The sequence below is a fragment of the Python bivittatus genome, unplaced genomic scaffold (assembly GCF_059951505.1).
Source record: "Python bivittatus isolate LINGU-HERP-01145 unplaced genomic scaffold, Pbiv_v1 ctg000080_np1212, whole genome shotgun sequence".
NCBI classification, from domain to species: Eukaryota; Metazoa; Chordata; class Lepidosauria; order Squamata; family Pythonidae; genus Python; species Python bivittatus.
In genome coordinates, this window is record NW_028277035.1 from 39,827,879 (window position 1) to 39,848,963 (window position 21,085).

Genomic DNA, 21,085 nt, shown 5'->3' on the forward strand with positions numbered 1-21,085 from the left:
GTACTGTACGGCAGCTGCTTTAGGTCAACCCCCAGCTGCTCCGGCCTCTGCCGTAAAGGCGGTCGGTCGGTCCTTGGCCAAGGGCTATGAAGATGGCGGTGCTGGGGATGCTATGTGGTGAGCTTGGCTGGGCGAGCGGGCTGCGAAGGGGAGAGGCGCGGGGATCCCACGACCCACATCTTCTTTCTGTCTTGCAGGGATTGCCCGTGCGTGGAGCCTTGGCGGTTGCCCTCGGGCCGGGAGGTGAGCTTTGGTACCTGAGGCTCGTGGAAGTTAAGAAATGCAAAATTAGAATACCTGAAAATAGTTACAAGTTATTTAGGGTACACCCTGGCTTCTTTTGGTATTTCTGGCAGTGCTGTAAAGACGGGATTTGTTGTTTGTTGACCTCAGGCCCGAAGCTGATGAATGTCTTGGGAACAAGATGTTGCCAGGAGGATCTTCTCTTTTCTTCTCTTCTCCCCTTATTTGTTTCTTTTTTCCTCCAATTTCTTTCAATGTTTTTTTCCACCAATGCTGTTTTGAGAAAGGTAGCTGTAACTATCATCATCGTATTTGAGTTTTAATGAAATTATCCCATTCAACATTGCTTGCATGTTCTTGATTTCCTCCAAGCATTTGGTCTCTCTCTCTGTATCTGTCTCAACTAAAGGTTTTTCAAAACGGAGTACAAATTACAAAATGAAATACAAATGCATAATACATATATCCCTAATATCATTCCCTCAAGCTGTGTTGGACATCATCTTCCAGCCAGCATTTCCAATGGCTTTCATAATACATTTGATATTCTTTAAGATGCTACAAGACTCCTTGTAACTAAGAATGATGAAGAGTGATTCACAACTCCATGCATTTTCAGCATCACAGATTGAAATCATAGCAGCAAATGAACTAAAGATAGGTTATGTTCAATCTCCTGTTTGTCCTTGCTATCAAATTAGCATGGGTTAAGTTTAATAAAATCTACAATATGCTATTAATATATTTTTAAAAGCTTCACAAATAGTATTTTGTAAACATGGCATACTGTACTACAGTTTTCAAATTGCAAGAACCCACTATATAGTTGATCAGGAATGTATTTTCTGAATTCTACTTTCCTGAAGCAATGGTAGTGGAAAAATCATGATTCTTTGCTCCCAACGTCCACTTCACTTCCAATAAAAATCACTATTTGAAATCAATGTCAGTGATATAAATAATAATTTTCATTCCAAAGCATGAATTCCAAATCGTCAAAGAACCCCCCAAAAATGATCAAGATGGAAGAACAGGAAACAATATTTATAGAGCCAGACAGTTCATCAGTTTTAACTGAGGGCAACAAATTCCGTTGGTTTTGTCAGTCACTAGCTTTTAAATACTATGACTTGTCAAATGCTGATGTCTTCAACCTGAATGAAGAGGGCTAAGCCATTTATGGCATCATGGTCCATGCTTTCCTATTGCATTTTGTATCTGTCTTCTTAGACAGATCAGGAACTACTAGGTGATCTGGCCTGAAAAATCTGTGATATAACAGTAGATACTGATTTCTTTGGTGCCTTTCTCCTGTAGTCAAAAAAATAAGTTGACAAATTGATTGTTGCTAATATTGCTATGAGACACCGATAATCCAAAATCTCTTAGAGTTAAGTAGTCCTGTGGTAGTTATAGCCAGATGCTTTTCTCCACTAATTCCATGCAGGACTGACTTAATGTTTCAGTAGGTGTGGTAGGTGGCCATGGAAATGTTTTAATTTTTTTAAAAATCAGAAATAATAAAAATGAAGTAGAAATTGTTGTTCATGTCTTTTAATAAATATTTATTTTCATGTTTTTTAAAATAACATGTAACGAACAAACAAAAAGATCAAACTGATCATTTTATTTTAAGCCTATAGATGTAGTGTGAATACTAAAATTTAATAATTTTGATAATATGCAACAGACATCACAATTAATCGGCAACAACTGATTATTGTTACAAAATAATACACAATATATATTATTTACTGTTCCCTATGTCTTCCTAAAAATATGAAGGAAATATTTAGAATCATATGAAATATTTTAATACTGTTATTTTTATGGAGGGAGGGGCCCACAAAGGCAAAAGTACATTAGGGCCCACAAGAGTCATAATGCAGCCCTGATTCCATGGGGATATAATGTATTGTATTCAGATTGCTAAACTATATACTGCCTTGAGTTTTCTTTGCTTATGCAACATATCTGATCCTATTAACTGAAGACATCAGTTGAATTCAGGATGTTCAACATTGTAAGGACGTGTACTCTGTCTCTGAGCTATGATTCTTTCATTTCACTCAAAGCTGATAGCTCATGGAGCAAAGTATTTAATACTTCCTTATTTCTCTTTTGCTTGGCATATTTTTTGTGTGATCTACCTTATTATAAATAAGATTTTCCACCTCTGGAAAACATTTTATAACATAACGTTTTATCAACTTTAATCAATCAAATATCATTCAATTTATATTCTAATGAGAAAACACTGATTAGGAAATACATTTATTCTGCTAGGTTTTTGCTAGATTTTTTGTTGTTCCCCTTTTTTGTTATTTCACCTTTAAATGACAAGTCTCTTCATATCTATTTTGAAATTAAAGGTACTGTATATCAAAACTTAAGGACAAATTAATATGACAGAAATTACTATTTCCTTGTGGTTTCGTTCTAGTGCTAAGTTTTCTTCTAATGTGTAATATTATATAATGCTGTTTAATGATACTTTAGATTCCTGTAGATCTTTTGTTAGTGCTTTTAAGTTACTTTATGAAATTGTCAAAGTTAGCATATAGAACAATGCCATTGTGGAATGCTAATAGATTTTTTTTTTAATGAATGTCATTTGCAGTCACTGATCAAAGGCCCTTTGGGTGACTAACTATTTTGGAAGGAAAGAAACTGATTGAGTTTATAAAAGCTCAGCAGCCATTGAGTGCCTTTCTACATAAAAATGTTTTCAGTGAAATAAAAGCAGAGAAGCCTTTATTTGGGAAGGCAAATCAGAAAATATTTGAGAGAATTAAGGAATATTCTTAATTCTTAGTTTAGTCCTTGGTATCATATCTAGGTGATATCAAATTGGACTATTGTGGTATATTATATTATTGCAAGATTTAAGACTAGGACAGCAAGGTCTTGCATACTCCTTCATTAATTGTTTTTTTTTACATATATAGAAAAGAAAAAGAAATAATGGAGAACAACTAGGGTTTACAAGTGCACAATGCTATTATCTGAATGCTTCTCTGCTTAGATTTATGTGAATGAGGCAGATCATTACATAATAAAAGCCTCATTTGGAAAGCTAATATAGGAATGAGGCAATAGTTTCACTATGTCTATTCAGCTGATTCTAAAACAGACATTATAGGTAGTCCTCACTTAACAACCCTAATTTGTATTGGAAACTCTGCCACTAAGCGAAGCAGCTGTTAAGTGAAACATCACATGACTGCCCTGCTTAGCTACGACAATTTGGATAGTCCCTGTTGCCATCATTAGGTGAATCTCAGGTGGTCATTGGGCGAGGACCCACCCTGATCCAAGCCATTCCTGGCTTGGTCCCTCCCAGCCCTGAGCCTTGGTTCTTCCAAGGGAAGGGACTGTGTCTGCTTCAACTTCCCCCACCTGCCTGTCACCCCTCCATCTCTGTCCTTTTGGCTGCCTGCCTACCCATCCCTGCTGTGCTGTGTGCCATGGCCAACTGGGACGATCCTTTGCACCATGCTGTGTTCCCCTGCTGGCCATTGCCAGCCAGGGTGACCCTTCATGCCTTGCATGCCTCCATGCTGCACCTTGCTGCTGGCCAGGATGATCCTTCCATGTGAAGGATTGCCCTGGCTGGCAGGGCCCCGGCACCTTCATGGAGGGGTGGCAGCATATACCTGCTTGCCTGCGCTGCCTAGCACCCGCCTGCAACATCCACCTCCCTGTCTGTAGCTCCTGTCCGTTGGCCTGTGGGATGTTTCTGTGGTAGCTCTCCCGTGTGGGGCCAGATGGAGATCCCAGCGGAGAGAAGGCAAGCAGAGATGATGAAGGCCAGCTGAGGAGTGGCAACAGGAGAACGTCATAAATATGGGGGCCCCAAATTTTTATCATGTGACTGTGGGGTGCACCTCAGTGGTCATATGTTTGAGGACTGGTTGCAAGTCCATTTTTTTCAGTGCTGTTGTAACTTTGAACAATTGCTGAATGAATGGAGGTTAAGCAAGGACTACTTATACTTGATATTCAAATAGCAATTTGAGGATCCAAAGCAAATTTATACTTATATCTTTTGGGACACTCTCTTTTGGGAAAGTTGAACATAAGTTATAAAATTTTAATGGTCAATAACTGCTTGATAGCATTATTTAAATAAATACTTTCAGGCAGAGATCTGTCAAATATTTCTGCAGTTGTGAAATATATACATATTTATGTATTTATGTATTATGAATGCCACCTTTTTCTCACAGTTTTAGGCAGCTGTGCAAATAATTCTGTGAGCATCCATCTTCTGAGCCAAGATGATCTGGGGAGGTCCTTCAAGTAGATTAGCTTTTGAGTGGTCTCACACTCTCTGACAGGGCAAGACCATGATATATTTGTGATCACTAGATGGCATTGTAACACCCTAACATGGCCTGTTTGCTTTACAGACTAGATTATTGAAGGAAAGCTTTCTTCCCTTGAAATTTAAGAGTTGGTAGCCAGTAGAGAAGAAGAGTAGAAAAATTCTAGAACATAGGAGACTTGGGGTTTATATTTCTTTGATAGTAGCCAGCTGACAGCTTCTTATGAATGTGAGGGATTTTTCAGAAGCTCTGTGATGTTCTGTACTACCATATAATATTTCAAAAGATTTCAGGGGCACTAGACATGAGCCTCATGTAATTTCATACTCACCTTAAATTATCAAATAACATTAGCCATGAGTGCCTTTATTTAAAACAACAATAAATTTAGAATTCCTTCTACTTTCTTCACACATATGTAATCAAATATATACCATCTACATTAAAGAGGGCTTATGTATGATGCAATATTCCCAAGTGTGTGTGTGATATGGATGGATGGATGGATGGATGGATGGATGGATGGATGGATGGATGAAAAACTGAGTGGCCAGCTCTAGACTAGGCAACTAAAAAGAACCAACTGAAAACTGTATGCAAGGATGAATGGAATGTAGTAAGTATAAAAGGAGGAGATAATCCAAGAATGACTGATAAAAAGTAATAGCAAGAACAATCTTATTGGCTAGATTCACACATTGTACTAAGTGATAATATATTTTGATTTTTGCTTAATATTATATACCAACTCAGCCAGCGCAGTTTTAAACCATGCTTTATGACTTAACATATGTGAGTCAAGTCACTATTGGTTGATTAAAAAAAAAAACTGCAGTTAAAACAAACTGTTCCTTAGTCCAGTGTGCAAAGCCACATTGGTTGGTATGGATTTCTTTCTAAATCACACTAAGCTACTTTTTAATGGGTGAAAATGAGAGCTATCACTGAAATAACAGAGAAACTTGTTATTTTAACAGTAGTTGAGTTTAGGCACAAGTAGATCTACTCCACTTTGTCCCAAAGAGTTATGCTTGTTATTTTCATATCTTTGGGTTATACATAAATGCAAGACACCTGTAGATAGCTATGTGTGTGGATATATTCATCTAGCAATGCAGTTGAGGATGTTGGCCTAAAGTAAACATTGTACATCCTGTTGAGTGCTAAGTTATGGGACTATAATAAATATGCATGTTAAAATGGGATGAATAGCACTAAGCAGTCAATATCTTGATAATTATTGCAACCAGTGACAAGATTTAGCTTCTGTAAAATGACAAAACCTTGTTTTGTAGGGTTCTGGCATCTTCCAGCTTTCCTCTTCTATCAAATATTAATATAAACAGATCCTTTGGGTACAGTACAAAGTGGGATAAGAAGAACAGGATCACCTATCCTCCACAAGGACCAGACGAGCCTCGAAGGCCAGCAGTAAGCATTTGCTTAGATTTCTTTTCTGTTACACAATTGCAGAGCTAAGAATTACCATGTGTGTGACATAATTTTATGAGGAATAGTTCCTGAGATCTGTATTGGAGTTGGCAGTTATAATATATTTAATGAAATAAATGTTGAACATTTTGTAGCATCTCATTTGGATTAAATTTATAGGCCTAAAATATATTCACTCCCTGCATCTCTTTGGCATCTTTGGGGTTGGGTAGAGTGTGAAAAAACATAGCAGACAGCCATGTCTTCTTTCAAAATAATTCTTTACCTAATACTCATCATTGCAACAGGCCAATAGCACTCAGTTTTGGGGAAGGTGCAAACTTTTTAAAAAAATATTTTTATTAAAGTTTATATATATATAAAATCTAATACAAAGCTAAAAAACCTACAAACAGAAAGAAAGAGAAAAAGAGAAAGAAATATAAAAGATGATTTCCCCCTCCCTCCAAACAAGTATATGTATTAACAGTAACTTAACACCTTTTCTATTATTAAAAAAACCCCGTTTATCCCCTTTCTCATCCCTAAATAATAACTAGATTATAAAAGATATTCAACAGTCTAATCAGCAAAAGAATTAAGAGTGCCAGTAATAATAAACCATAAATTTTAAGCTTAAACAAATAGGTCAGTTTTGCATTTTAGCTTCTACATTTTTTCTGAGAAGTGAAACCTAAAAGATCTCTCCCCTTAAGCATACAAAAGATCAATAATAATCACATACGTGTTTTAAACTAAACCAAATAAAATCACATTTACAGGTATAAATCATCTTCTTACAGTCCTGGTCAGAAAAAGAAAATTCAATATTAACAATCCAAGATCAAAACATGGACAATTTAACCTTGATCTGATAAATCCACTTTGAATACCTTTCTCTTATTTTTGAAAGGCTCAGTCTTCAGTCTCTTCTCCAAATAAAACTCCAGTTAACAATCTCTTATCATTCTCTTCCTGTCTAATTTCAGAAAAGATTTCAGAGATTTGGTATTTCCCTTCACTATGTCCAAAATAGGATAATTCTCAAAGTCATTCTTACAGTCCATTACAACTTCTTTCTCCATATCGTTCACATAATCAAGCAACTTTGAGTCTATCTTCAGATCCACAGCATCTTTTTCCATATCTTCCATGTCTCTCTTATAATCTGGCATTTCTTTAAAGTTCATTCTAAAATCCTTATTCAAGTCATCCTCCACTGTTATTTTGTCCAGTAAAATCTTTTCTTCTCCTACAACCTCTGTTTGCCCCAATTGTACAAATAGTTCCTGAACGCACTGATTCCAAACAGCTAAAAAGTCTTTGAAAGAAGGATATTCCTCCATTATGTTAAAAGAGATATATTGTTAGTGTCCATTTCTTCTGACCTTCTTATCTTATATTTATTTTCAGAAGCCAAACTTTCCCAGAGCAGATTTTCTTGCAATTAAATCCAAATTCACGTACTGTATTTTCTTAAACATTTAAAACAATCCTTAAAAAAGCTGTTTCAAATCCATCTAGCCTCTCAATTGTACCCAATCAACATTCTTAATTCCCTTTCGCTGTTACCAAACGCTGAACTATTTCTTTTTGATCTTTAAACTTACTTTGGTCTTCTTTCTCCCAGGATAATAGGAAATTCTCCTGGTGTACAGAAACTTGTCTTTCAGGAGGTTTTTAATTGCCAAATAAATCACAAATAGGCAGTTTACGATGTTAGTTAAAAGAGGATGTAAAGCAGATCTAGGTCTGCTTGAAGGCTCTGTGCCATGGCTTGGGCTCGATGTTTCCCTTGACTCCCAGAGCACTCCACCTGTTAGAGATTGCTAGATTGGAATCTCTTCACAGGGAATCTGTGTCAGGAGTACCTATGGGTGATCCTGTTGATCTCCTTTATCTGGAGATGACTCCGAAGAGCTGGACCGGGGCCAACTCCTCTAATTCCCATGGACGTCAGCTCCACAAAGAATGGAGCCATATTCAATTGGCCATTTCTTCCCTGGAAGCCCCGAGAAGGTGCAAACTCTGAAGGAATACATTTCATTTCATTTCATTAGCATCTGGACCTTTATTTTCCAATGATCAGCTGCAAATACCTGGAAGAGAAAGTAAGGTCAGATGGAAGACATAATGATAATAGAGAAGAATGTCAATAGCATAGCTGAGTGGACTCTGATCATGGGCAGTTAATTCCCATACCTCCTATAAAACTGTGTTAAAATGAAACTGCTTCAGTATACCCTGCTAATCATTTATATTTATTTGAGGGATTGTTGTTCAATAGTAGACAATATATTTTACATGCAGTGGTATCTTTAGTTAAAATCATCTCAGTCACAAAGTCAGGATTTTCTTAAGATACCTGACAACCTTTTCTAGCTAGTTAGTATTCAGTTAGATGGACCAGTAGTATAAAACTGATCAGCCTGTGATTTCAGGTGATCACCTAGTCACTTCTAATGAGATTTCAGCAGTCTTGCCTAGAAATCCCATGAGATTCAGCTGAGTTTTATTTTTTAAATTGTAATTAAAAGCAGCCATGTGTAGTATCTGAGATGTTAAGGGATGCTCTGGTGTTGTGGTTTTGTTGCTGATACATACTATAAAACAACTTCACTTAAAAAGCTACAGTTGGGGTTCCAGTCTTGAATGATCTTGGCTTTGTCTGTTCTATGCTCAAATAGGATGCATTCATTTGGGGATAAAATGTTTCCCCCTCAATTACTGTAACCATTTTATATCAGCTAATTGTACACAATAAACCTTTATTTTTTAAAGGAAATATATCACTGTCGAAGAGATATCAAATATGACAAGGATAAGATGTGGTACCTGGCCAAACTGGTAAGAGCATTTTTGGTAGATTTCTTAGATGTATGTTTGTATGATCCTGATAGCCTTTCCTGGGCCATCAGTTTATAGTTATCATGCTACTTCAGTGTTTGACTCAGACCCAAAAGCAGTAACTAAGAAGTAATGTGATACAGGTAGTCCTCGCTTACTGACCGCACATTCAGTGACTGTTTGAAGTTACGGTGGTGCTGAAAAGGAGATTTACAACCAGTTCTTGAACTTGCAGGCGTCGCAGCGTCGCCACGGTCATGTGATCGCAATTTGGGCACTTGGCAACTATTGCACATTTACGTTGGTCACAGTGTCCCATGGTCATGTGATCACCATTTGTGACCTTCGCAGCTGGCTTCCCACAACCAAAGTCAATGGGGAAGCCGGCAGGAAGTCAGAAGTCATGGTCATGTGGCATCATGCTTGATGACTGCAGTGGTTCACTTAATGACCACAACCGGAACTGACATCATAAGTTGGGCATGGTCAAGTGATGTTTCACTTTACAACTGTGTTGCTTAGTGACAGAGTTACCAGTCCTACTTGCAGTTGGTAAGTGAGGACTACCTGTATTGTTCTTTTACACCAAAATAAGTTTGCCATTGAAATCATTATGAGATTTAGTTTTCTGTACAAAATATGCTTCCTTCCATTTCAGATACGGGGAATGACCATTGACGAGGCACTGGCTCAGTTGGAATTCAATGATAAAAAGGGAGCAAAAATAATCAAAGAGGTATGTTACAGTTTTCTTTAAAATGTGTTTATTTTCAGTCTTGATTAAACCTATGTATTTGAGAGCTTTTCTGAAGTTTATTACTCAATATATCCAGAGTTTTTATCTGTATATTATGTGGATATCTAATCTCCCAGCAAGATTTTGTACTTTGGAAAATATGACCACTTGACTTGATACTTGGATATGTGAAAGCAGGGAAGGGGTCCCAGGAGACAGAAGGCAAAAGGATCAAGAATCCTAATGCAAGGAAGCTGAAGAAAGTTTGCTAAGCAGTAATGGATTGGAAAAAAATATGGGTGACTAAGCTTTGACAAAAAGGGGAAATTGAGGTAAGATAGAAATGAATCTTGGGGGAAAAAAATGATGTTTAATGCAAAGGTGGAATGGACCTTCCTTTTGGAGAAAGGAAAACTGATTACAACTGTAGACTGGATTCATAAAACATGCTAAATTAAAATGTGTTTTGGTTATTTCTGGCATAGAGTGTTGTTGAATCTAGCCACTATGACTAAGTGTGTTAGTGCAGCATACTAACAAATGGAACAATTGTAGTTTATTCAGTAACTTAGTTTTCTTAACTATGGCTACTGAATAAATCACAATTTGTTCAGTTTGCACAGTGCATAAACATGGTTAATATCTTGAGTGAACAAAGATTCTGGATAGTCAGAGAAAGTAGAACAAAGTTATATGCAAAGCAAAAGTTGTTTGAGAAGACATGGAATTAAAGAGGGAAGGAATATGGTTGTGCGGTATAGGTAAACTCTAGGGATGAGGGAATTGGGATAGCCATGCAATTTTGCATGAATTGTATGGCAGGTGTATATGAGGGTGTCAAATTTAAACTAACAAATTATTGGCTATAGGCACCTTGAAAATTAGTTAATTTTTTCTTACTTTTTAGGAGTCCAAAGGATTTCAGCAGGCTGGTAGAATGAATAGAACAATCCTGAAATTCTAGGCATTCAGAAAGGCCTGCCCAATATTGTTGGGGAATGGAATTGAATTAAAGCACCCTCAGTCTTGAGGATGTTGGGGTTGGATGATGGAAGTCGTAGCTGAACATACATACTTACATATCCTCAAGTTGGGACAGACCAGCTTCTGCTCCTCTAGGATATGGACTTGTTTGAACTTCTAAAAGTTAACTAAGGCAAAGTTCTGCTCAGTGATCTAGGAGTAAGGCTCACAGGATAAAAATCCCATTGACTAGGATACAGAAGATTCTGCTGTGAAGAGGAAAATAGGATTTTCAATATGCAAGCCATTTTGCTGAGATTAATATATTCCTTTGTTTCTCTTTGTGGAGTTGTAAAGCTCTTAAATTAAAAACTTTCATGATCTCTGTGACTAACATTATTTTTCCCTTTTTTCATAATAGGTTCTTCTGGAAGCCCAAGAACTGGCAGTGACAAGATATAATGTAGAATTTAAATCCAATTTATACATTGGTAAATACTTTATAATTGTATGAAACTTCCTCAGAAAATCAGAGTGTAATTTACAATAGCAATAGTATAAGCCATTTTAGATATGTGCATTTTTAATTTCACAACTGCTGTAATTGTATTGTCCTGTTATCCTAAACTGGGTGTAGGCATTCTTTTTTGGGCCAAGCATTTCAGTCTGGGTAATGTGCCAGTGGCTGCACTAAAAAATGAAGGTGAGTAGGGGAAGAACAAAAAGAAAAAATGTTCACTGGATATGGATTATTATTTAATACATAATTTTATTTATTTATTTAAACTGCATGTGTGTGCCCACACATGATATACTCACAGATATTCACATCAGTTTGTCAAGGGTCAAAAAGAAGTAGGCAGTATAACTGATTTGGAACAAATTACTTCCAAAATATTTCTGAAATAAGTGTAGGTACATACTTCCTTTAACAGCTTTCATATATCAGGTTTTCCATAACAGAAACAGATACTGGTAGTCCTTGCTTAATGAACACAATTGTGATCAGCAACTCTGTTGCTAAGCAATGCAGTCGTTAAGCAAGGCATCACGTGATGGACTTATAACCTCGCTTCTGCCACAGTCATTAAGTGAATCCCCATGGTCGTTAAGCGCGACATCACGCGGCATCACGTGACCCCGACTTGTGATCTTACTGCTGGCTTCTCCATTGATTCTGCTTGTTGGAAACCGTGAAGCATGCAAATGGCGATCATGCGACCATGGGACACTGGTGGTTATAAATGCCCGCCAGTTGCAAAGCGCCAGAATGGCGATCATGTGATTGTGGGGACACTGCATTAGTTGTAAATGTGAGGACCGATTGTAAAGTTACCTTTTCAATGCTGTAGTAACTTCGGTCACTAAACAGGGCAGTTGTTAAGTGAGGACTACCTGTACTTGAAGACATGTTTTTTGGCATTAGCAATATAATTATACAAGTGTGCACACTTTTTCCTTGTCTCTTTTACCAAGTTTGGGAACTTTCAGAATCTATTTGCAGTGAGCAATGTTTTGCCGAAACAATATGTTTGGATACTGTTCTGTTATGAACTTTCTGGATGTTAAAGCCTTCAGGGGAAGTTGCTTTCCCTTAGAAGTCTGTTCATGAGGAACATGAGATACTTCCCCTGCATCACTTTCAAACTGTGGAACTAGGTCCCTGTTCTGATTTTAGGAAGGGCACCAAAACACAACTCTGGATTTTGAGTACCTTTGTTTGGCAAGAAACATTTGCCTAATCTGGTATGTGAGTTCCATCTACTTTGATGCTGTGTAAATAACAGTAGTGACCTTGAATGCATTCAATTTCAAAGGGAGGTCAGCAAAATAGTTGTTTCTTTATGAACTCCAGATTGATAGGAACAAATATATTTCATTATTTAAACAATAATTGTGATATAAGTTTGAAATATCAGAAGCTGTTAGAAATGTCTGCAGCTTCCACAAGATCCACTTGAAGTGTAATTTAATTTACCAATAACTGTAAAGTAGCATATCTGTGTATGATGGATTTGCTAACTGAAATATTGGCTAAAATTTTGAGGGGTGAAGTACTTAATCCAGTTAATCCTAACTGTTCATAACAGTTAATCCTTGTGAAAAAGTTTGATTCCTTGTGGGAGAAAATCATAGCCCCAGATTTGGTCTATTGTAGATTCTTAACTTGGTGCTTGGGTCTGAGAAGCCTTTATAAGAGCTCCAACATTTCCTAGATCAAGACTTAAGGAGCAAGAGTCTCGTCAATGTAACATTGGGTTTTGGAATAGCTTTTTTTATTCTTAAGTAACACCTTCTCTGTTCCCCATAGAGAAAATTTACAGAAGAGCCAGGCTTAATGCCTTACCATTAAGACTTCTGGAAGGGAAGCCTAGTAGCCTTTTTTTTCAAATGCTGAATCTGTCCCTGTGTGGAAGGTGTAGTTGAATCAGTATCATACATTTAGCTGAACTGTCTGTTGTACCATACATGATATTCTGAATTAACATCAGCCCTCCTTGTAAATAGCTGTACAGGTAGTCCTTGGCTTATCACGGCAATTGAGACTGGAATTACTGTTGTTAAGCAATGCAGTTGTAAAGCGTGCCGTCATGTGACCAGATTGCTTAGCAACAGCAATCTTGGTTGCTGTCGTTAGGCGAGGACTGTGCTGATTGTTAAATGAGGGCCTCATGTGACTGTGACTTCTGACTTCCTGCCGGCTTCCCATTGACTTTTGCTGTAGCTATTTTATGGAAGACAATATGTTTTTCCTTTTAGATGATGAATACTTAGAAATTTTTAAAAAGATAGAAAAATATATTTTGGTCATTTATTCATTCATGCCCTCTAGTGGTGGGAGGATGGCCTGCAAAATAGGAGTTATCACCACCATGGCTAATAAGTCCCTGCAGTTACCTGGCCTAAGCTGATGCTGCATATTCTGTGACATTAAAACATACAGTCTTCACAAACTTTTAAGCACCACTGTAACTGCTTTGCTTCAGCCGTTATCTAGCTGATCCATGTCTTGGGGGGAGGCATTTTTTGTTACTTTCCAGCAAGTGGACTTTGTCTTTCTAGCCATTGCTTAGGTAGGCATGCCCAAAATAGCAGAGTAATAGCTGGATCTTATTTTCAGTTGTGCACTGTTGACTGCATATCTGTTGAATGTCCTCATTCTGCCATTGATCATGCAAGGAGATACCCAGGACTGTCCTCAGACACCTCTTCTGAAGCACCTTCAGGTTTTGTAGGTCCTGAACAAGCAATATCAATTTTTTTCCATTGGATAGAGCAAGGCTCGTGTGATGGCTGCATTGAATACTTGAATCTTTGTTTTCAGGCTGCTCTTTTTCTTTTTCTGGAGGCACCTTCATAAGCTGCTGAAAACTACCAATTTGTGTGACAGCAACAGTGGATGCAGCAAGCTTTGATACAGAGATCAAAGAGCCTAGATATGTGAACTCATCTGCTTGTTCAGTGGGCTCACCTCTAAGGGCAAGGTTAATTGTCTGCCATTAGTTCATATGGCTTTGGCCTTTTTTTATATACAGTGGTACCTCGAGTTACGAATTTAATCTGTTCCGTGACTCTGGTTGCAACTCGAATTGGTCGCAACACGAGGCAAATTTTCCCATAAGGTTCAATGTAATTACCGTTAATCCGTTCTGGTGTGGAGGACAGGGAGGTGGCTATTGCTTGGAGGGAGAGTCAGGGGCAGAAAAATGGCCTCAGACCACGTGTCAGGGGCATAAAAATGGCTGCGGACCACGTGTCGGGCGTAAAAATGGCTGCGGACCACGTGTCAGGGGCGTAAAAATGGCCGCGGACCACGTGTCGGGCGGAAAAATGGCTGCGGACCACGTGTCAGGGGCGGAAAATGGCCACGGACCACGTGTCAGGGGCGGAAAATGGCCGCAGACCATGTGTCAGGGGCGGAAAATGGCCACGGACCACATGTCGGGTGGAAAATGGCTGCGGACCACGTGTCGGGCGGAAAAATGGCCGCGGACCACGTGTCAGGTGGAAAATGGCCGTGGACCACCTGTCAGAGGAGGGAAAATGGCCGCGGATCCAGTTCGTAACTCGAGGTGGTTCGCAACACGAGGTAAATTTTTGGCGCCGGAGCTGGTCATAACATGAAAAATTCATAAGCAGAGGCGTTCGTAACTCAAGGTACCACTGCATATATATATTTATCCATTGTCCAAACTTCTCTGTTCTTTTTTGCTTATGACATCTAATAGCTTCTGTGTCTTCAGTTCTGATTTCTCTATAAGAATAAATCAGCTTATGCTACTTCAGTGAAATTCAGCTCATCTGTGCCACGCTGAACTCTTATATACTCAGCCAGGCTTTTCCCCATTATCCAGTCTATCATCACATTGAACAGCAGTGATGATACACTCTTGTCTCACTCCTGTTTTGACTGTGAAGGAATTGGATTTTAACCCTGTAAGAGGTGCTGTCATAAAAGGCAGCGATGAGTGATTTTGTTCTGTATGCCAATTGCTAAAAGAACTTTTTACATTCATCCTGGTAGATCCTGCCAAAGGCACTCTTGAAATCAATAAAACTCAGCAATAGTTTGCTTTTCACAGTATTTGACTTGCCTGATGGTGAAAATATAATCCTGTTAGGTCTTTGAGGTGGGCAACGTCAAGAAACAGGCATGATAGCGATTCTAGCAAAGTTCTTTATTGTAGCATGGTAATATAACGCTATTTTGAAAGCCTGTGCAGATTTCATTTTGTCCCATCTTACACTAAACAAAGGCTATTTTGAGTTTCTTTCTCAGGACTGACTGTCCTGTCCTTCCCTCCCTCCATGGCTTGCTCATTTCTTCCTTCGTCTCAAAGTTAACTTTCCATTCTTTCACAGGTCCACATAGCCATTGGCTGTTCTAAATGCTACATTATTCTTCCTGCATGGAGGATTCTCGCATTGGCTGTAGCCTTGCTCAGCTAACCTGCAAAGGGAGTTTTCCAATTATGGACCAGAGGCTGATTCCACAGTAGTTTTCACATCTTATTTTATCACCCTTTTTAAACATGGGCACAATATCAGCAAGTTACCAGTCAAGCAGGACCCGTTTTCCTTTCCATACTATTGAGAATAACCTATGAATACAGGTAGTGCCCAGTTTAAGAATGAGTTCTGTTCCCAAGGTTTGTCCTTAAGTCAAATTTATATGAAAGCCAGAATAGTATTATTGTATAATACTGTATAAGTAGTATTGTGTAATTAACTCAAACAATTGTGTATTTAACTCAAATCATTGTGTATTTTACTTGAATTTTGCTACAGTAGACTCTATTCATAACTATGGGTTGTCCTTAAACTGGGTATTCTTAAGCTGGGGACTACCTGTATAATCAAATACTACAAGCCCTTTGCTTTCAGTGCCTTCTTAATGATTTGGGCAGTCACTGTGTCGCTGCAATTTTGCCATTTCAAGTTGTTTGATAGCTGCAGCAATCTCTTGTTTTTTATAATTTTTATTAAAGTTTAGAGATACAAGGATAAAAAGCTAATACAAACTAAGAAAAATATAAAAGAATAAAAAGAAAAAATAGTGCAAAGAAAAAAATTAAAAAAAGAAAGAAAAATATATAGTAAAAGAAAAAAAGAAAAGAGATATATAAAGAAATGACTCCCCTCTTCACCCCAAATACAATTTCAATAACTTATCACCTTCTCGGATACTACCACAAAAAATCTCTTCTTCCCATATCTCATCTCTTATTAATGCATTCTTAGAGCCTTGTCATTCAGTCCTAGTCAGCAAAAGTCCATTAAGAGTTACCAGAAATAACAGCATATATATTTTAAGCTCAATCAAACCAACTTTATATTCCTTTACTTTACTTTTAACACAGTGTGAGAAAAATGAATCTTTGGGTGAAAAAGACAAGTTTCTAGAGGCCTCAGATGAATGGGATTGCCTCAATAAGATTGAAACATAAAGGAATGGGGAAGCATCCTTGAAGCTGATGTGAACCAGGCCAGTTGTAAACTCCTTATCAAAACATCCCCATAGCAACCTATGCATCTGCCCGGAGGGAGGATGCCTTCTTCCTGGCATTTGGCACCTTGAACTAATTTGTTTCTTCTTCTCTGTGACACTATTGTTTTACTAGCAGTTAACAGATAACAGAGGGGCAGAGAGTAACTTGAGAACCATTGCTTATTTAGGTATGCCTATATCATCATATGAATATGTATGCGTATACGTTTCTTTTCCCTTCCCCTTTTTGTAGAACTGTATAAATATCAGAGCATCCATTTTGCCTGTAGGGGAGTGCCTCCCACTAACTTCTGGTGGATTCCCCTCCAGTACGTACTGCTCAATAAACACTGCAGTGAAGCCTTGATTATTTTGCATTTGTGTCCTGCGTTTTTTGATCCCACAACAGTAACTTATCACTTTTTCTGAGAATACAACAAAAAATCTCTTCTTCCCATATCTCATCTCTTGTCTATAAACAAATCTTTAAAGCTTCGTTATTTGGTCCTGGTCAGCAAAATCCATTTACCAGAAACAACAACATAAATAGTTTAACCTGATCAAATAAGCCAACTTTATATTCCTTCCCTTTGCTTTTAAAAATCTTGATCTTTAATCCCTTTAAATAGTGTTCCAGAACTTGATTTCTTTTCATTTTCTCCTTCAAAACTTTGACATGTCTCTTTTGTAAATCCAAAATAAGAAAGTTATCTAAGTCACTTCTGGTTTGTTATTTGTATATACATTTTGATTATTAAGACATCAGCCGGTTTCATTTGTAATTCCAGTGTAACATCTTTTTCCATATCATTCTTGTAAGTTGTAATATTTACATAATTTTTAAAAGTGGTTTAATGTTTTATGTAGAATTTTGAACAGTGTCAAACAAGATAAGCCAATGATGTCACTGATGTAAGACAATATCCTAAGTTTCCAGATGGAGCAACACTCTTAGTGCAACAGCAGTAGGCAGAGGTACCTGAAAGACAAGAATCTTTAAAAAGATGGCTCTGTTAGTTCAGTATGAAGGACAGCAGCTATTACAGTGGGGCAAAAAAGTATTTAGTCAGCCACCAATTGTGCAAGTTCTCCCACTTAAAAAGATGAGAGAGGCCTGTAATTTTCATCATAGGTATACCTCAACTATGAGAGACAAAATGAGAAAAAAAAATCCAGAAAATCACATTGTCTGATTTTTAAAGAATTTATTTGCAAATCATGGTGGAAAATAAGTATTTGGTCACCTACAAACAAGCAAGATGTCTGGCTCTCACAGACCTGTAACTACTTCTTTAAGAGGCTCCTCTGTCCTCCACTTGTTACCTGTAGTAATGGCACCTGTTTTGACCTTGTTATCAGTATAAAAGACACCTGTTCACAGTCACACTCCAAACTCTACTATGGCCAAGACCAAAGAGCTGTCAAAGGACACCAGAAACAAAATTGTAGACCTGCATCAGGCTGGGAAGACTGAATCTGCAATAGGCAAGCAGCTTGGTGTGAAGAAATCAACTGTGGGAGCAATAATTAGAAAATGGAAGACATACAAGACCACTGATAATCTCCCTCGATCTGGGGCTCCACGCAAGATCTCACCCTGTGGGGTCAAAATGAATGACCTGCAGAGAGCTGGGACCAAAGTAACAAAGGCTACCATCAGTAACACACTACGCTGCCAGGGACTCAAATCCTGCAGTGCCAGATGTGTCCCCCTGCTTAAGCCAGTACATGTCCAGGCCCGTCTGAAGTTTGCTAGAGAGCATTTGGATGATCCAGAAGAGGATTGGGAGAATGTCATAGTCAGATGAAACTAAAGTAGAACGTTTTGGTCTAAACTCGTCGTGTTTGGAGGAGAGAGAATGCTGAGTTGCATCCAAAGAACACCATACCTACTGTGAAGCATGGGGGTGGAAACATCATGCTTTGGGGCTGTTTTTCTGCAAAGGGACCAGGATGACTGATCTGTGTAAAGGAAAGAATGAATGGGGCCATGTATCGTGAGATTTTGAGTAAACACCTCCTTCCATCAGCAAGGGCATTGAAGATGAAACGTGGCTGGGTCTTTCAGCATGACAATGATCCCAAACACACCGCCTGGGCAACGAAGGAGTGGCTTCATAAGAAGCATTTCAAGGTCCTGGAGTGGCCTAGCCAGTCTCCAGATCTCAACCCCATGGAAAACCTTTGGAGGGAGTTGAAAGTCCGTGTTGCCCAGCGACAGCCCCAAAACATCACTGCTCTAGAGGAGATCTGCATGGAGGAATGGGCCAAAATACCAGCAACAGTGTGTGAAAACCTTGTGAAGACTTACAGAAAACGTTTGACCTCTGTCATTGCCAACAAAGGATATATAACAAAGTATTGAGATGAACAAATACTTATTTTCCACCATGATTTGCAAATAAATTCTTTAAAAATCAGACAATGTGATTTTCTGGATTTTTTTCCCCATTTTGTCTCTCATAGTTGAGGTATACCTATGATGAAAATTACAGGTCTCTCTCATCTTTTTAAGTGGGAGAACTTGCACAATTGGTGGCTGACTAAATACTTTTTTGCCCCACTGTATGTGTTTTAGAATATATTCCTCCATTCTTACTGTTCAATGGTTCAGTTATCCATCTAGAAGACCAAACCATTTTCTGTTTTTGTTGAAATGCATTAAACAGATAATGAACTGTTGAATTGACTGTTCTACTAAGTGCTTCTTTGGATCTCTGTTGTAACCAGGATTTTCATTTTATATTCTCTAGCTGAATCATTTTCTGGAAAAGGACATTATCTAAAACGAATCCGCTACCATGGCAAAGGCTGTTTTGGGATTATGGACAAAGTCAGATGTCATTACTTTGTGAGATTAGTTGAAGGACCACCTCCACCTCCGGCACCAGCAAAGACTGGATTTGATCAAGCTAAGGAGTATGTTGAGCAACTTCGTAAACGGACCATTATTAATACACTGTGATACCCTTCATTGTGTATCTGTTTTTCCTTTTTGATAAAAATGTAAATAAAGTACATTTTAAAAATAACTTCAATTTCATATTTCTAGAAATAGACATACATCATACATTGGTGTTTAGGAAGGGGGTTTGTGTTAACGGAGGGCTTTCAGAATTGGAAAGGTGGTCAGAAAATAGATTCTTTTTTTGGAACTGGATGGTGGTAGGCAATATATCCAATACTTCTAATACAGGCATAACATTGTCCAGATCTGGTCAGTATTTGGGTGGGAAACTATTTGGGAGTCTTGTATAAAGTTGAATTTCATCAGAGAAGAAAGGTGGGATGTAAATAAAACAATTCCTAATGTTGAATGAACAAAACTCTAAGGGAAAAGGGACCTAATATTCCATTTAGCTTTTTAAAAATGTCTTTGGCCTTTCATAATATATCATTAAAATATGGGAAACATTTTGGTGATAATTGGAATTTGGTTTCATGATTGTTTGTTATCTCATTCTTCACAAAGGGAATATGTGTTTCTGAACAGCATACAGTAAATGAGTGATGCAATGAAATTTCAGTGCAATAAAATGTGATTACAGATAGCACTCCTGTTCGTTTATTCTACTGAGTACATAGAGAATTCTGTAGAACTTGCAACCCTAGAAATTTATCTGTTGGTACTCAGCTACATCCTTCAGAAATGCATAAGCTAGCTAATTTCAGAAAGTAGATTGTTTAGTAGTAATTGCATAGCATGTGTACTTAGATTTCAAAAAGCATCAGATCATGATTTAAGTTTCCTTAGTTTTAATGGCAAACAATTTTCTATCTATACATTTTCATATCATTGTTAGTTGTAGATTATAGAGCAATATTCTCTTTCCATGTGAAAATAATACCATTTGATGCTTTGTATATTAATTTCTTGATTAAAAATTCTGGATGACTTCTGTAAAATGGATTAATATAGGAGGTAATTTAATTTAGTCATTAGTACTGTTGTGTGTTCACAGACTTTTAAGAGAACTAGAATTGATTTAAGGTTTTCAAATTCCCTTTGTACTTATTATTCCAAAGGCAATAAGTGAAAAAGACAAGATGGGCAGAGAAGGCTTCCTCCTTCCATCGTGGAGTTTGTTGGATCTTTGGCTAAAACTCTTCCTTTAACTGGACATATGTTATATTAGTGCCATAATTGTCAGGCCTTCAAGAAAAATCAGATGAGGAAACAGATGCCACAGGAAGACTAGGACTATACTTTATTGAGATTGGCTGTAATAACAAACAGTACTATACGATGCTTCCCTTCATGGATCACTGCCTTGTCGTGACGAAGGGGCTTGCATAACTCAGTGAAGCCATGAGCTATACCGTGCAGGGCCACCCAAGATGGACAGGTCATGACAGAGAGTTCTGACAAAATGTGGTCCACTGGAGAAGGAAATGGCAACCCACTCCAGTATCCTTGCCAAGAAAACCCCATGGACAATGTTAAAAGGCTAAAAGATATGACACCGGAAGATGAGCCCCTCAGGTCGGAAGGTGTCCAATATGCTACTGGGGAAGAGCGGAGGGCAATTCCAAGTAGCTCCAGAAAGA

General features: G+C 38.0%; 1 protein-coding gene across 1 annotated transcript; it reads left to right on the top strand.

Annotated features, from left to right (window-relative positions):
• Positions 1 to 19,569, top strand: MRPL22 (mitochondrial ribosomal protein L22). The gene is made up of 7 exons (XM_007423301.4): positions 1 to 117; positions 198 to 243; positions 5,867 to 6,002; positions 8,784 to 8,849; positions 9,508 to 9,585; positions 10,970 to 11,039; positions 19,291 to 19,569. Exons 1-7 carry the CDS (start codon positions 87 to 89, stop codon positions 19,500 to 19,502), a joined length of 639 nt encoding a protein of 212 aa, XP_007423363.1. The 5' UTR covers positions 1 to 86; the 3' UTR covers positions 19,503 to 19,569.
• The last annotated feature ends 1,516 nt before the right edge of the window (positions 19,570 to 21,085 follow it).